Source organism: Astatotilapia calliptera, chromosome 12 (assembly GCF_900246225.1).
Source record: "Astatotilapia calliptera chromosome 12, fAstCal1.2, whole genome shotgun sequence".
Classification (NCBI taxonomy): Eukaryota; Metazoa; Chordata; class Actinopteri; order Cichliformes; family Cichlidae; genus Astatotilapia; species Astatotilapia calliptera.
In genome coordinates, this window is record NC_039313.1 from 1,131,402 (window position 1) to 1,149,585 (window position 18,184).

The 18,184-nt window shown below is 42.9% G+C and overlaps 1 protein-coding gene across 3 annotated transcripts; it reads right to left on the minus strand.

Moving 5' to 3' along the window:
* Window positions 1-4,649: 4,649 nt before the first annotated feature.
* On the minus strand, window positions 4,650-14,283 carry fxn (frataxin). 3 transcript variants are annotated; one of them, XM_026188287.1, is made up of 6 exons: window positions 14,102-14,282; window positions 13,940-14,020; window positions 12,500-12,591; window positions 12,285-12,405; window positions 10,490-10,587; window positions 4,650-5,037 (listed from the first exon to the last, which is right to left on the minus strand). In XM_026188287.1, the coding sequence occupies exons 1-6, from the start codon at window positions 14,192-14,194 to the stop codon at window positions 4,899-4,901; spliced, it is 624 nt and encodes a 207-aa protein (XP_026044072.1). In that variant the 5' UTR covers window positions 14,195-14,282; the 3' UTR covers window positions 4,650-4,898. The 3 variants fall into 3 exon arrangements, with proteins under 3 accessions (XP_026044072.1, XP_026044073.1, XP_026044075.1); XM_026188290.1 differs by lacking the exon at window positions 4,650-5,037 and adding an exon at window positions 5,044-5,753 and having other exon boundaries at window positions 14,102-14,283; XM_026188288.1 differs by lacking the exon at window positions 13,940-14,020.
* Window positions 14,284-18,184: the final 3,901 nt, after the last annotated feature.

Genomic DNA, 18,184 nt, shown 5'->3' on the forward strand with positions numbered 1-18,184 from the left:
CTTTTTTTCTGTTGGCTATAACGGGTCACATTTGAGCATACAGAGTAAGCAAATATGTACTTGTAATGTGCTCAGATAATTTCAATAAGTGCTTACAGAGGGGAAATTAATGTAGCCTCTAACTGCAATTGATTTACATCGGACAAACAGACCAAGCACTATGGCTCATAATACAATTACACCTTACCTGTTTGGACTATATTTTTATATTTCATCTTTACTTGCTGCCAGGAACGTTTGGGGCCTGTTGGGTTGCACCTGCGCTCACATCACGTCACAAAATAAAATGTATGAAATAAAAAATAAAATAAAATACAATAAAATAACGTGTTAAATGGGTGGAAATCCCTCGATCAATGTTTAAATTAACACTCACGCATTGACTCTGTCGGCTATGTTTTGCCATGCATGCTCCCTTTCTTTTGCAGCTGAGCCTGTGTTACTTTTTTTCCGCAAAATTTGCATGTTATCGGCATATGCTGCCATCAGAATTTCGGCCTCAAGCGCTGTAAGATACATTGACCGCGCCTTCTTTCCCTCCGTCTCCATGGTGACTCGCTTAATCTGTGCTCCACTAATCAGGGCTTTATGTATCCTCGTGTGCGCGTTTAACTTGGGGTTAAAGCAACTCCGCGTTGACTGAACTAATTGTTATCAGCCTTTCTGAAACCGAATATTCTGAGTTGGACAGTTCGGGGTTACTCAACCCTGCGTATCGTTTTTCACTCTGAGTTTTCTAAACCGGCTTCCTGAAATAGAGCCCTGCTCTCATTTACTGTTTGGTGGTTGTTGAAATAGTTTTGAGAGCTTTAACCTGAGATTCTGGCGTTTCGACATTTATATTTAAAAGTCGATTCAGGATTTAATGAATCGATATCGCTTTATTCAAACTACTCACCTCTCTATCTGCCTGCACTTTCAAATACACACAAAAGGACCACGGCCAATCACAGAGGTCCCGCCCCTGACTATCTCTGATTGGGACACACGATAGGGGCACGATGTGTGTCAGCTGATGACCACACGGAGACTCAGAGTTGTGGACACACTCTAGAGTGCTGCTTAGGTCGTTCTACAAGCTCGAGTATACTTAACTTTTTACACATTGCTTCTGCATTTTGATTTTTATTAAATAAATCAATTTAAATTAATATGAGGTTATGTTTCTTTATAGTGATGACAGTCAATCTATGTCAAGCTTTTTCCCTAAGATGGATTTTATGCAAATACATTGTATAAATTGCATCTGTATTAATTATCATGAGATAATGAATGCAGGTAATATCTGTGGGCAGATATTACCTTATGTCTTACCCTGTTACCCTTGAATACAGAAAGAAAAAAACAGTACCAGTTTCTGTTTCATTTTGGCTTTTATATCAAACAGTCAGCAATGTACAAAGACGTCTGTATAACGTAACCCACAAATGTGACGACTGTGGCTGTGTGTGAATGTACAAGCAGCAGCAGGATGTACAACTGTCTGTTTTTGGTTTGAGGGGACTCTGCATTGCCTAAAGAATGTACACTATACCTTGCTTGTACAAAAACAATAAAGAAGCTCAAATATTCTACTATTCAAAATATAAATATGAATAAAGGATTCTAGCCTCTGCCGTTTTGTGATAAGTGAAATAAACAACACTTCTTGCAGCCTCTCTATACACCTGATTGATCACCATCCCAATCACAATATTTCCATTAGATATCTCGGCTAAGGCTGACCAGTCTCCTGTTCCCAACGAGCTCCACCATGCTTCGGCTAAATCTGTCATGTGCAGACCCTTCAGCTGCTCACTAGGTTTGTCTTTAAAATGAACCAAATATATTTATGTATTTATTTATCATTTTGGAGCGCTGTCTTTTGCTACACTGCTCGGGGTCATCAACACAGCACATTGGCTGTGCTCTTCACTCCTTAGAGGAGCTCTACAGTAAAGCTGCAGGGACACATCACACCCATATATCACCTGTTCCTGCTGTTATCCTAAGAGAGGGGTTACGAGACAGTAAACAAACAAACAGCACATATACAAGGTTTGTTTTTATTATAGGCAATAAATGAAAACACCTCTCTGCCTTTAATTGTTAGTTATTATTAATCTCTGGCTCTCTTCCACAGCGTGTCTTTGTCCTGTCTTCCTTCCCTAACTCCAGCCAATCACAGCAGATGGCTCCGCCCCTCCTTTAGCCTGGGTCTGTTGGAGGTTTCTTCCTGTAAAAAGGGAGTTTTTCCTTCCCACTGTCGCCAAAGTGCTTGCTTATTGGGGGTCACTTGAGTGTTGGGTTTTTCTCTGCATGTATTATTCTAGGGTCGACCTTACAATATAAAGCTCTTTGAGGCGACTGTTGTTGTGATTTGGCGCTGTGTAAATAAATAAATTGAATTGAACAGGGAACAGTACGCCTGCCTTCACAGACCTGTGAGGCAAGCTGTGCAGTCTCTAACCTGTACAATCAGCACACACGCACAGATGTGTCTATATTGCCAAACATATTAACTTACCCATACAAATCACTGATTTCAGGCGTTCCAATCATTCCATGCCCGTATGTATGTGACTGGATGTTCATATGTAATGGAATTTTCTATGTCACGTGGAAAATAAGACAAATGTAATGAAGTGGTTTTTCATGAAGTAATTTGTGTCTTAGTTAAAAGTGGGTAAGGTGAGAGTATAGGGTGTGGCTAGATATCAGGTGATTCTGTATAAATGATGATGATTGGATGTCCAGATAGGAGGTGAGAGAGAGGGAGGCAGATGTGCAAAAGAGTATAAAAGAGAAATATTCAGAATATTCTGGTTGTTTTTTTCTGTAGTTCTTTCAATGAGCTGAAGACATCATCTTAAGACATCTTGAGGGTCCACAGTTAAAAACTACAGCATGCAATGCTAGAGGAGCCCCCACCACCACCCGAACACTCTGGACCCACAAACGGGTTTTGTGATTTTTGCCATATTGGTTTATAAATCCAAGAGGATTTGCATTTTGAACAGAGATAAGTGTGTCGGTGGCCAAGGCATGCTGGATGGACAGGAACTGGCAACTCAGGGGTAAGACGCTTGTCACTGCGGTTTGCACATGGCAGATATAGCAAGAGCCTGACACCACTGTGCTAGAAGGGTTTGCTGCTGCTTGCAGTGATAGAAGCGGAGAAACTGGCAGTTCGGTAGTAGGGACGCTAGATGCTGCATGCAAATAGGGGATGAAGGAAAACCTGGCAACCCGGTGCCTTTTAATTCATTTGTCTATGCCAGGGGTCGTCAACCCTAGGCACGCATGCCACAGCTGGCACGCGAAGGGTGAACTGATGGCACAACCATAGCTGGACTGGCCATCGGGCGTACGGGGCATTTGCTCGGTGGGCCGATGGTGATTTTTAGTTTTTATGGGCTGATGAATTATTATTATTTATTTATTTTTTGTAACGGTATAAGCAATGAAAGGTGTTTATACACTCACATGAGTCCTCAGGTATCCGTCTGAATGCTGGACACTGGGAGACCTGTGTCTCTGAGTGGGAGACCAGAGATCACATTAACATGTGTCTCTGTATTAACAAACATGCCATATTGGCCCAGTTTATTTTTCTTATCATTGTTGTGAGGAGACCATAAATAGCATTTGTATTTTCTGTTGTACAGTTCATTTGCTGTTATGGATAAAAAGTCTTTTTTTGTTTCAAAATAGCTGATAACTATTCGCTGACAGCTGCCAACATCTGCAAACACATAATCCCATAGGGTTGTTCTATATAGTGTGTAACTGTTCATGTAGAGCGTTATTACATTTATTGCTAATGCAATCATATGGCACACTGACTTCTGAGGAAATTTTAGATGCACTCGTCATCAGAAAGGTTGCCGACCCCTGATATAGATCATAATCAAACGTTAAAATATTACACAAAATGTCATCAAACATCATTCATGCTGCAGTTCTGCAGAAACCTCTGAAACAACAAGTGAAACATTCATGAACTTAGGCTACGTCCACACTGGCCCGGATAGATACGAAAACGGCATTTTCGTCTGAAAGCGCTCCGCGTCCACACTAGTGTTTTCAGTTGTTTTCACAGAGTTGTGCGTCCACATTGAAACGGCCAGAAAACACTTATGTTCCAGTCTTACGCATGCGTGAAACGCAAGAAGATTCGACCGGCCTCATTTCTGTCTGCCGCTTATTTACTTTCCTGAGTTTTTTAAATGGACTCACAATGAGGTGGAGTTGTTGCTGCGAGTAACACAAAAGTACAAAGTTGCAAAAGCGAGTGAGAGTTAAAGAATTAGAAGAAAAGCACTCTGGAGCAGACTGATATTAATCTTTAATAGGGCTGTCAGACAAAACAACTGCTGTATAATGCCCTCCGCTATCTTTGTTTAATTGGTCACATGACTGCATCACATGACTAACATGCGTCTCCGAAAGTCTCCGTTTTCACCGTCCACACTGCAACACGAAAGCACCGTCTTCAAATGTATTCGTTTTCGAGAGCGTTTTCCAAACGCTGCGTTTTCGGGGAAAACACCGTCTCAGTGTGGACGGGAGGCCAAAACGGAGAGAAAACGATGCGTTTAGAAACTCCAGATGCTTTTCAGATGACCTGGATGACTGAGACTCTACAAAGACATGTTCACAGACAGAAGTGACAGGTAAAGCATTTAATTACTTTCATTGAAAAACTCACAGAATTGGATTCCAGTGGCCACACTGACCACAACTACTGAACTCTTACAAGACTTCAAGACGTCATTCAGCTGAAGAATGAAGAATGCAACAGAAACAGCATTTCATACAGAACTTCATTATTTACTTTAACAGATGGTGTGTATGCTGCACAGAAATTCAGATGTGAGTCACTGAGTCTGTGAATACTCCAAGCATTTAACAGGGTTTTAGGAATAGGGCAAGCCACACAGGTCAATGTTCTTATTAAAGATAATGGAAAACTCCTTAGAAAGCAGCTGGTGAAGGCTGATGCCGTCATGAGTATATACCCAGCGTTCACCTGTCCAGCCGTAGCGCTTGGGTCCGCTGTAAGCACAAGAGAAGAAAGGAAGAGGGAAGTAACATTACTCTATACTGACTTATAACAGATTCTTATTATACCAGTTTGTCAACAGAGAAATATATATAAATTTTGTCTGGCTGAGGGGGGAACGCTGGCTGACTCTGGAGTTCGAGTCTCCAGAGGGAAAATCCTGGCGGTTTGAGGCCCCAGGCTTGTGTTGGGTACGGTCCATCACAAGAACATTGGCTCGTGCGCGCTGTTGGGGAGACGCCGGCCCAGACCTGTGTTCGGTCCAAGTACGTCACAGGACAGCTGTTCGGGTACACTGTCGGAGTCCATTTCTGCGTACTACAGTGCGCAGAGTGGCGGTGTTCGTTCCTTGGTCCGTAGAAGGCAAGGAACCTCACGGGGGATGCCTCGTGTAGTAATGGGAAACTGGATCCAGTAGAGCGGCAGGCCTTCACCAGGCGGCCAGAGACAAAACTCAATACGTGACTGTATGGTAAGAACTGAGTAAATGTGTGGTGTGTAAGATGGCAGAGAATGGCTGTGTGAGTTGTGGAGAAAGGAAAAGAAATGTTGAACGAGTTAATAGGTTGATGTGTGCGTGTAAAAAGAGTGAAAAACAGGGTCAAATGTTGAAAATGGGGAACAAAAAACAAGGAAAACAAACAAACAAAAAAAGAGGAGTGTAGAAATGTGTGTGAAAGTTGTTTCCAACTAGCGGGAGAAGCTGGTACTGCAGGCCACCACACACACACACACACACACACACACACACACACACACACACACACACACACACACACACACACACACACACACACACACACACACACACAATTAGTAGAATTGTTGATGAAAATAAGCAATAAAATTAGGGTTTTGTGTCTCAGTGCGTCACTTGCAGGTGAAGAGCAGACCCGGATCAATTTTCCACGTGCAGCAGTCGGAAGAACATTATAGGTTAACATCATTAGAAACACTCCAGCCAAGTTTTGGCTGAATTATTTTACAGCTTAACTTCCATGTGTTTGTCACCCTGAGAACACAAGCTCCAAAATCTCTCCCTGAAGACCAGAAATGCAGTTCCAGAACAACGAGATGGACCTCAAGAGCTCACAGCAGTGAAGAAAAGGTCCAGCAGCAGCAGCAAGGAGAAAAATGGCATCATCACGACTGGATGGATGGATGTGCATTTCCAACGAGCTGCACCTTCACTGTGTGTGAATGGACCTTTGAAAGACTGCCTGAGTTGGACATTTACCACTTTTGGAGCAAAATGGCAAAATGAGACAGTGGAAAACAGGACAAAGCTGAAAGACAACGGACTCTCACTGGACTGCTGCAAGGAGATGAGACCACAGTGGAAGGAGCAGGGAGGACATGGAGGAAGCTGTTTTAGTGTGGGAATGAAATTTGGGTTTATGAAACTGGGAAGAAAGAACGACTGCCTTACGTGGAGAATTGAAAAGTGTCTGGAGCACCGCAAAGAGGAGAGGTACACAAAATTACACAAACAGAAAAAAGCATTAATCCTACTAACACAAACACACATGCAATGAAGCTCATGAAGATCAAACAGTATTTTAAGCGTTTCTGTTACCATCATCTTGTCCGGTTCACTTAGCAGGTTAAGAAGTGATGCACAGACTAGTGAACTAGTATTATATTGGGCAAAAATGATTGAACCATTGCAGGGGTGAACAGAGTGCTGCAGGGGGTCAGATGAGTGGAGACTAATAGATTATTGAGGTTCTTGTTCCTGATGTGTGGGGGAGGTCTTATCATGATGCACATCTGGGTACATGGAAAAAACTCATCATCTAATAGGATATTGCTGTTGTGTGAGGTGTGACTGGTGGATGAAAGTTTTGGGGATTTATTGATGCATTTTCTTTTGGTACCACTTTGAACCTGCCAGTTTTGATCTATCATTCTAAGAGAGTACGCTTAGACAACTTCTAAAACTAGGCCTTCATATTGTTTTTGATTTTAACAGTGGACTGAGATTTTTTGTTTGGCAATTTTCTCTTTTTCAAGTAGGCCTGCAAGATCGGGATCGAAAGCACTACACGACGTGTTGATCAATCGCAAGTGAGCTTCTCCAAAATGAAAATGGGCTCAGGAGGAAGCCACTTATTTGGGACAATCAGAAAACAAGTCCCTGCCAAAAAGGACTCAGCGAGGTGATCCAGTCTAAATCTTCTTTCTTTTTTGAAATGGCGTCATTGCTGGCAGTAGAAACTTATTGCGTCACGAGAGGTTCTACTGTCAGCAAATAACAAATGGGGACTGACTGGACTGACAAAAGCTTGACTGAGTTGACACCAGTATGCAAGATTGCACCTCCACCTTGACCTGACCAAAGGGTGGATGTTTGTATGTTTCTTTTTACAGGAGCAGAAAGGTGACCGCAGCAGGTTGCATGAGCTTTTGGGCCGTGCTGACTTAACCTCTTAAATGCCACTTTCTGTGTCTGTGAATTTACCAGCAGTGTCTTATTCATGACCTTGTATTGTTTACAGTGCAGAGGTCACTGTGAGAAAGTGTGCATACAGATGCGCTGCGCTAACATCCACATCACTTTTTCCACAGCAGAGGGTTGATCGTGTGATTTACAGCAGGACACACTGCTGGCTAATGTCTTTTTTTCTTATGACAGGGTTACAGGCCTGGAGTGAAGCTACTCCAGGGGAGAGGCCCTGGAAGTTTTAAGAGACAATGCACAACTTCATTGTGCATGTGAGAGCTTAGATTGTGGGGATGATTAAAGATGAACAAAGGGTGGTGGGAGAACAGTGAAGTGAGGATACACAGTGTGAAACTCCTTTAAGTGAACAATAATGTTGATGTGATGAACAGAATGTCAGGAGAGAAATTCTGGTTTTAATGTGATTCTTGATTTAAGAATCAAAGGGTGGGATTGTATAGGAATTTCTTTTACTTCTGTATTAATCACATTATTTTGTTGTATGATGGATTCACATGTCTCACACTCATACAGTAAGACAAATGGTGGGGGTGTAGTAAGGAAGTTGGGGGAAGCAGACAACTCCACAGGAAGAGTCTTTTGTCTCTTCGAGGACTCTGGGAGGCAGCAAGGGAGTGTGAACCTTATGGTGTGAAGCAGCTGTGTACTGCCTTTTGTTCCTGGAGAAGGTTTTTAACTGAGGGCCATGCTGGGCTCAGGGAGACTCTGCTGACCCTGCGGTCATGCAGGCTCTCCACCAAGCCTGGTTGTCTGTTCTTTGTGTGTTTGATTAAAGAATGTTAGCTGCAGCTCACCGCTCGTCTGCAGGCTTTATTTAATGGAAAACTTCCACAACAAAGGTGCTGCGCAGTATCTTAGCTGTTCCCAGGACTGCGCTCTTCTGGAAGGAGATCTTAGATGTTGTTCCTGGGATCTGCTGGAGCCACTGGCCCAGTATGGGGATCATGGCACCAACTGTTCCGATTACCACTGGGACCACCGTTACCTTCAGCCTCCACATCTTCTCCAGCTCTTCTCTGAGCCCTTGGTACTTCTCCAGCTTCTGTTCCTTCTTCCTGATGTTGCTGTCATTCGGTATCGCTACATCGATCACTACGGCCGTCTTCTTCTGCTTGTCTACAGATACTATGTCACCACCATGTTGTCCGTCTGGATCAACTTGAAAAACCATTTTAATGTCTTAATACAATGTGAGCAAAAATGGAAAATAGCTGAATCCATGTTCTCGGTTTTGATGTATGCAGAGACAGAACAATAGAATATCCCACGTGTGGGACTAATAAAGGTTATCTTATCTTATATCAAGTCGGGATGTATTTTGTTCTGATGTTGAAAAGAAGATTGCATCTCTAACAGTTACACTAATAATGCTTATCTTCTGACTTTTAAGGTCTCAACAATGTATTACAATGATCACTTAAATGCATTTAGTATTGAGGATGGATTGGAAACAAACTGGATGATTTACTGTTTGAATACATTTTTGTAAATTAATCTCTTACATTTTTAATGGTGTTTGTCATTGATGGCTGTGGTGGGTACAGTGGTTGTAAATACGTTTAATTGCAGTGGTAGAGATGTCAGAGATGAATGCGAGTTCATTGTTATCTGGCAGTGATGACACTGGTGTTAGAAAATCAGTGCTGTTCAGTGTTAAATTAAACACCAGGTTTAGTGTAAAGTACTACCAACACTAATCAGTGCTAATCTTTTAACACTTAAAACTAGGGCTGTGCGATATGACCGAACTCTCATATCCTGATATAAGACATCTATCGTCCCGACAACGATATTTATCACAAAAATTTACATTTTCTGTCAATTCTGTGAATCTCGGGCAGCTGAACTTGCGTGAAGTGTTTCCAGCTGGGCGTCGTGTAGCTGCAGTCGAGTGCTACGTAAGTTGAAACCGTAAACACTCTGCATACTATTTCACGTGATTCAGTTTATTTTGAAAATCTCAACAGGCTCTTCAGCTTTATTGTGAAAGGTCCATGTGGAAAATAAACAAGCGGACAGCGTCGTTGTTGCTAACGACAACGCGTAGTCCTTCGTCCGTCTGTAGTGTGGTTTTTTAAATATAAGAGAAAGGGACAACTTTAAGAAACTCTACAGTGACCATCAAAATGATGATAAAAAGTTTATTTTGCGACACCAAGAAACAAACGACAGACGTTTTTATATCGTCATCCGATATATATCGTTATATCGAACAGCCCTACACACAGTGTAGAATATTGTTGACACTGCTCAGTGTTAGTGTCATAAACACTAGGTCAGTGTTAAAAATATAACACGTTGAAAAGTGTTCATTTAAACTCAAGTGTGGACACATACAGACACGTTTCTAGTGTTAACTTTAACACTCAGTGTCAATTTCACAGTGGGGATTTTGCTGTGTAGAAGAAGAGAGGTCGGCACTATTGGCTGATGTGCAAGAGAGCTACAACTAACAGGTGGTGACGGAGAAAATGGAAAGGACTTTTGCTTATAGGTGGCGTGATTGTGCAAGAGGCAGGGGCGGGGTTATTTAAGGTCAAAGGTAATTCTGTTCAGCTGCTGCTGCTGAGAAGGGCCAAACGGTTTCTACTGTGCTTAATGTAGTCACCTGTTGTGTTTGTGTGAATGGAAATGTCAGGAAAACCAGACATTGCAAAGGAAATAAATGACACATGAATGTGGTGAACTGTGAGTGCACGTACTAACAATTAGCAACCAGAGCGTCAAAATACAGGATTTAATCACCACAATAATGAAATATTTGCATGTCTGCGTTAATCAATCAAGCGATTTATTACTTAAAGCTGACCAGATTGGTTATGTTGGTAACACATAAGTCACTTATTGGCATCTTAAGAATCATTTAGAATTATAAAAAACAAAACAGCTGAGTGTTGACAGAACTGTGTAAACTGAACAGAGACATTGTTGGGTTCCAGTTACTCATATTACCATGAAGTGCTACAAAGCTCGAGTCTCACCTGGTAGGAGAAGAAAGCCAGATTTGTTTGTTTGGCGCCTGTTTGTTGATCACATAGGTGCCGTGGTCTCCACCCAGCTTCACTGTCAGAACACCACTCTGTCAAACAAGAAACAGAAGAAAACGATTCTGCTTTCATCCGTTAACAAAGCAATTTTGACCAAACATCTACATGGAATATAACTAATCTTAATTTTATTTAACATGTATGTAAAGTTTATCCCAAAAAACCCTTTCTGTTTGATTTTGGTGACTATGACTGAAAAGCTTAAAATGACTGTAGCAATTTACCCGATGTGCTATCAACGCCTGGGTTTAGACAGAGATACAACGATGTATCGTCTGCATTACAGTAATAAGAAATTCTGTGTTTTCTGAGAAATGAAGCCTGATGGGAGCAAGTAAAGGGAGAATAAAACAGGAACTCCACAAGCGAGTGTAGCAGGGTAACACGTGTTACCCAGCATCTCAGAGTATGTTCTGCTCTCAAACCATCTTACAGCAGGGCCTCGAATGCCGACGCACGTCTTCAAATGGTTTAATAGGATTGTGTGATCAACTGTGTCAAACGCTGCACTCGGGTCTAGAAGAATTAAAGCAGCCGAAAGCATTGAGCACCTTCAGTAGAGCAGACTGTGTTGCTCTGAAGCCAGACTGAATGTATCCAGAACAGTATCTGAAAATGACAGAACTGACGGGTCCAAACCAGCAGCTTGTTTAGAAGAGGAACAGTTCCATTTCAGACGCTGCTGCTAACAAAGGATGTTAGAAACGTGATGACGACTGTCTTCTCTGAGAAATGGTGTAGGTAACACTTTCACAGGGCAAGTGTCATGTGCATTACTATATCAGTAAGATGGGATAATGAGACTGGTTTGAAGTAGGTGAGAAAGGAGGAACACGTAGGTGGTTCAGAAGGCTCTGGGGACGGGAGCAGAAGACGTTCTCTGATAGGATTCATTTTTCCAGTGAAGAACCTTTAAAATCCTCACAGGTGTGTGCGGCGGTCTCAGACGTGGTGGGATGCAGGACAGAGCTGATTGTGTTGGACAGGACTTTAGGATTCCCAGACTTCTTTGTAATAAAATTCATTTACTCGTTCTGCCTGATAGTTATTCAGACAATCTCTAAACACAACGCTGAGCTTTCTTCCATTTTCATTCTGCTTGACAGCACGAGGGACTTTATTTACCCAAGGCTGAGTTTCTAATTGATGCAGTCTGTGCATTGTTGGTACAAGCTGAACTAAAGCATGCAAGCAGCTCATCACGGTTACAGCGACAAGGAGAGGTTTCATTCAAAGGTGGTTAAAGGAGATTTCAGACGTCATAGGCTGCAGAAAAGAGGCGGTGTGGGTTTGTTTAGGAGATGAGTGAGGGATGGGGATATCAAACATTATGATTAGATGGACACATCAATCACCTCAACACTGATCACTGAAAGCCCAGATGACAAGATGGGGGTTCTTAACCTTTTTTACCTCGGGGCCCAACCTTTCCACTACAAAGTGGCCCCGGGGCCTCATTCAGATATTAACACTATACTGAATAAACTGGTGTTGCTTTTGGTTTGATTTATATTTAATAACTAAATCAAATCTACTTCATTTTAACAGCTAAAACCTTGTCAAATAAATATGGTACAATACAATAGTGTTTGTGGCAGCCTCAGTGTAATTGTATGTTCATCATTTAGTTTCTGTAAATAAGCATTTACATCATTCTGCCATCATTTATTACAGCTACCATTAAAGTTCACTTCACAGTTAGCAACCTTTACAACATCCATAGACTTACAGAGAAGAGAACATCATAGTCGGCCCCAGTAAAAGCTTCATCTGTGAGGTCTTCAAAGTAATCAGCCAGAGCGTCCAATGTCTCATCGGCCAGCTTCTCATATGCTGCCGCAGACAGTTCACTTTTGGAGAATGACACAAAGTTATAAATGAGTTCAAGTAGTCAAAGCTTAAGCAATGCTTAAGGAGAAAAACAAAAACCAAAATATTGGTTACCTTACATGCACGAGGGTGACTTTTTTCTGGCTCTGTGAATTCAGGTAGATGGTTTTGCTCCACCTGCAGCCATTAATTCTGCTCCCGAACCACTGAAATAGAAAAACACCAACAAACTTGTTTAATTACTCTTCTCCTTCATGCTCAGCTGGTTTCTGACATTTATGCACCTTATAGAGTATTTATGGCCAACTTTGAAAGTTACAGTTTGTTTTCCCATTTGAAGACAGATGATGAAATCACTCGATGTGAAACATTTGTGACACGCACTTTATCCTTAATAAAGTGTTGAATTTGGAGGTGCAAGGCACTCCCTGATTTTGGACTGAGACATAAGCTAATTCTAACAGTAAACTTTGTTTACTTCTTCAAAGGTTCTGTGGGCCCTTCTATGAACTCTGAGCATCAGGTCTTTCCATAGGTTTTCCAGTTGGATTCGGGTCAGGTGATTGGCTGAGGCATTCTCGCCGCCTGTGGCAGAGTTCAACTTTGGTGTCATCTTTCCAGAATATATTCTCCCAGTATTTCACAGGCTTGTTCCAAACAGATGCAACACACTCATGCAATAAAGAGGATGTTTATTGCATTACAACATTACTCATTTAAGCTGAATTTTCCATTAATATGGTTTATAGCAGGGATGTCCAAACTCCGGCCCGCGGTCCATTTTTAATTGGCCCGCAAGTAATTTCATAAATAGAATAGAATAAGGCCGCACTTCAACTTTTGCCTGAGTGTATTGCACTTCTTAGTTTTAACACCAGGGGGAGCTGCTGTTGATCAAGTCAGTTGCTCCACCAAAAACGACAATCACAGAAGAAATGTACCCCAAGTTACTAAACAGGTCAGAACCAAAGAAGCGAAAAGTAGAAGAGTGAGTGCAGAAAATTTCAGACACGGTGGGAGAGTGAATGTTTCTTCAAAGAACTCAAGTGTGTCTGTTTGATCTGCACTGAGACTGTGGCAGTTATAATGTACGACGTCATTATGAAACCAAACATCAGGCCTGTGCAGCCGACACTGGTGCTGAGCCAGAGCAGACATTAAAGCTCTGCTGCAGGGTCAGCAACAGTATTTATTTCGTGCTCAACAGGTCCAGGAAAAGGCTCCGATAGCCGCTACACCATCAAACAGTCAATATCTGTAATAATATTCAACTATAGAAGTAATAATATTTGAACAACTCCTCAGTCAGGACGGAGAGTTTAAACAGGCCTAAATTTGATACAGTTCATATTGATTTGTCACATAGAGTGTGAGTGTGTGTGTGTGAGTGTGTGTGTGTGTGTGTGTGTGTGTGTGTGTGTGTCGTCTCTGTAAAAACCAGACCGAACATTTGTAGATAAACTGGAGATGGTCGAGAAGCTCGGTGACAACTACAACCCGTCATTAAGTATGTTCAGTTTAAACTAATCACCAGCGAGTAAAAGCTGAACTTACGCTGTGCGACGGCCGGCAGGGGGGATGCAGCGTGCGGTTAATGAACGGACGAAGCCCCGGGAGGTGAGATAATCTCCAGAACTACAGTGGACATAAAGGTCACTGTGAGTGTGGCTCGTATCTACCATTAGCATCATGTTCAGCCATGGACGCAGCTCGTACCTGGTTCCACAGATGCTTCTTCCTCTGCTGCGTCAGCAGGTTGAGCTGACACACGTGTGAGTAAATCCGCGGTGTCTTACAGAGCAGACGCATGGTGACGGTCCCGATAAACAGTCCCGGTGTGTTGACAGCCAACGCTGCTTCTTCCTCGTCTGCGGCTTTCTTTCTTTTTCGTCATTTGTTGGCGGTTGGCAAACAGCAAAATGGTGTATTACCGCCCCCTGCCGGTGTGGAGAATGAGTTCGTCTTAAACTAAATATGGCCTGATAATACTCGAGTCCATCTCCACTTCCATATCACCGAGCTTCTGGATCAGCTGCCTTCTTTCAGCATCATATTTCTGACAGTAAAACGTGTTTTCCTCCCATTACTTTTGACATCTTTCTTCCATTTTCTGCTGTGTTCTGCTCTTAATCTCTGTCCTGCTAACACTGATAACCAATCCACTGATACCCATGGTACCCATAAGGTGGTGACTCTGAGCTCCATGTCGTTGACTCTGTACAGTGTTTGCTGAATCTCTATCAGAATGTCTGACCTGCTGTCTGAGTCACTGTCTTGTAAACTAGCCAATGATGAGTGTGAACACATCACTGATCTTACTGGTCTTGCGTCTTCAGTCCACTGGACAGCTGACAGAACTGAAACGATTTCTGTGCACTAATAAACTGTCACCGATCCCTTTCCTTACTTTGACATGAAACTCAGGAACAATAAATATATCCCGCTTTGCTCACCTGTCTTCTTTGATGCATCTGTGTATATTTTGACATAACTGTAACACCGCTCTATATATGCCTGCACTGTATGTGCGTTTAAAATAAAAGCCCTGTTCCTACAGCATCAGAGAGCACTCAGGACCTTCTTACTGTGAGGCAACAGTGCTGACCACACCACCGCGTTGCCATACTTGTATCATATTCATATGGCATCCCAGGTCGTATCCTCAGAGACTGCGCATACCAGCTAGCTCCTGTGTTCACTGAGATATTCAACATCTCTTTATCTCAGTCGGTGATCCCCACATGCTTCAAAGAGTCCATCATTGTTCCTGTCCCGAAGAAACCCCACCCTGCTTCTCTCAATGACTATCGCCCTGTAGCCCTCACCTCAGTAGTGATGAAGTGCTTTGAACGCCTGGTCAGAGACTTCATCATTTCTTCACTACCAGACACACTGGACCCACTACAGTTCGCTTACCGTCCAAATCGTTCCACAGACGATGCCATCTCTCATCTCCTCCACACATCACTCACTCACTTGGACACTAGAAGGGGGAATTATGTTAAAATGCTCTTCATAGACTACAGCTCTGCATTTAACACCATAATTCCCTCCACACTCACCACCAAGCTGGAGCATCTGGGACTCAGCTCATCTATGTGTCTGTGGATCTCCAACTTCCTAACTGGCAGACCACAGGCAGTAAGGATGGGCGGACATGTCTCAGCCTCCACCACTCTCAGCACTGGAGCCCCCCAGGGGTGTGTTCTGAGCCCCCTGCTGTACTCTTTGTACACATATGACTGCGTGGCCACTACCAGCTCCACCACCATCATCAAGTTTGCTGACGACACCGTCGTGGTGGGCCTGATCTCTGATAACAACGAGACGGCCTACCTGAAGGAGATTAGGAATCTGGAGAACTGGTGCCAGAGGAACAACCTCCTTCTAAACGTCAGTAAGACAAAGGAGCTGATAGTGGACTTCAGCACTAAGCAGGAGAGGAACTACCAGACCCCCGTCATCAACGAGTGCCCAGTGGAGAGAGTGGACAGCTTCAAATACCTCGGAGTTCACATCACGCAGGACCTGTCATGGTCCTGTCACATCAACACCGTGGTGAAAAAGGCCCGACAGCGTCTCTACCACCTCAGACGCTTGAGAGACTTCCAACTGCCCTCCAAGGTGCTCAGGAACTTTTACTCCTGCACCATAGAGAGCATCCTGACGGGAAACATCTTAACCTGGTTCGGGAACAGCACCATGCAGGACAGACGAGCTCTACAGAGGGTTGTGCGGTCAGCTGAGCGCACCATCCGCTCCGAGCTCCCTGACCTGCACTCAATCTACAGCAGGCGGTGCTGGACCAAGGCCAGGAAGATGGTGAAGGACCTCAGCCATCCCAACAACAGACTGTTCTCTCTGTTGAGGTCAGGAAAGCGATTCCGCTCCCTGAAGACCAACACAGAGAGACTGAGGAGGAGCTTCTTCCCGCAGGCGATACGGTCTCTCAATCACACCACCACACAGTACTGACCCACACATATGGTTCTTACACACACACTGGACTTTCTGGACTTTGTTTCACTTCATTACTTAAATCACGCTGCTGTTATTGTGTATATGCTGCTGTTATTGTGCATATATTTATTTATATTTCTTCATACATTCTTATATAGTTCTATATTTTGTATTTTGTTGTACAGTTATTTTATTTTCAACTTTAATTTATATATTTTATCTTATTCTTTCCCAGTTAAATTTACCCTTCATTCTAATTTGTGTTGTACAGTTATTTCATTTTTAACCTTAATTTATATTTTATTCCTTCCTAGTTAAATTTACCCTTTTTAATTTTTCATATTTATTTCCTATCTTATTCATAGCCTTTTCCTTTTTTTTCTTTAGGTCATGAGCAGTTGTCCAAGCATTTCACTACATATCGTACTGTGTATGACTGTGTACGTGACAAATAAAATTTGAATTTGAATTTAAAAACTATGGCTGTCATAACTTTTAGTTACTTTCCCATCATAAATCAGGGTTCGACATAAGGTGCATCACATCCCTCCTCCCTGCATCAGTCCTGCAGGGTCCTGCAGTCCTGTGGGCCCCGGCTGTTGGGACCCTGCAGGATCTCGTCACACTTTAGTGTCTGATGTACATGATTTAAGAATCCTCTTTTGCACACTCTCAGTCTTACTTACTCATTGTTGCATTTAACTTTTATCACAGCTCAGTCAGATTGGATGTGGAGCGTCTGTGAACAGCAGTTTTCGAGTCTTGCCACAGATGTTCGGTGTGATTTAGACCCAGTACGTGGATATTCTTTGATATAAACCATCACATTGTCTGCTGGAAGGTCAATCTCCACCTCCTTTGCAGCCTCCAACAGGTTTTCTGCCACATGTTTAGCTCCATCCAACTTGATTATCTAATTAGGTGACTTCTAAAGGCCACTGATATCACTGGGTTTTGTTTAGGGGTATCAGAGCACAGGGGGCTGAATACACAACACAATTTTCAGATTTTCATCTGCTTAAATTACTTAAGGGATCCAGAAAATGGAGCTCTCAGAAATGAGGAAAAGAAACAGACCAATGAGGAGGCTCGTGGATGCAGTGATGAAGGGCATGCAGTGGGTGAGGAAGAGGGTGACGACCTTCTGTGGGCGACCCTACAGAGAGCAGCTGAAAGAAGAAGAAACAACAGGCCAACTGACTGACCTCCACCACCAGCACCATGAGCGATGTGTGATGGGGTTTGTCATGGTCCTGAGTCTTTGGGGCTGGGGAGGTGTTGCTGTTCTGGTTCTCTGTACGGGTTTGGTCCTGACTTCATCTGAGTCCACTGATTCCCAGCCTGGGTCTCTCTGCTGTTTCCCTGTTTTATTTTGATAGTCTCCTCTCTAATTCTAATCTGTGATTTTGCTTCCTTTGATCTGGATTAGTGTCAGCTGTGGGCTGTTCCCTTTGTTGTCCGTTGTGAGCTCCCTCGTGGTGCGTGACCTTCTGTCAGCCTGTAACTCAGCTTCGTTCCAGTTTTGTTGCTTTGCCATTTCCAGCACATAAAGCTGTGGTTAAGCTTGTGTGTTATGATTTCTTCTGTGGGATCCACACATGTCTGCAGCAGCAATGCTAATGTTGCTGTCACGTGTGCGATTATGGTCAAAGGCAGTCAGCTACTGTTGCATTACCACATGTGCTTTTACTTTTGTGCAGTATTGTAGTGTTTGTGTCAGGATGTGGACACGTTTTTATAAAACCAGCCAAATGTAATCAGTAGTTCTCGAAGGCTGAAGTGCAGACTGAATGTTTAACAGCTGAAACGTGTCCTTGTTAGACAAGGAAATGAAATAAT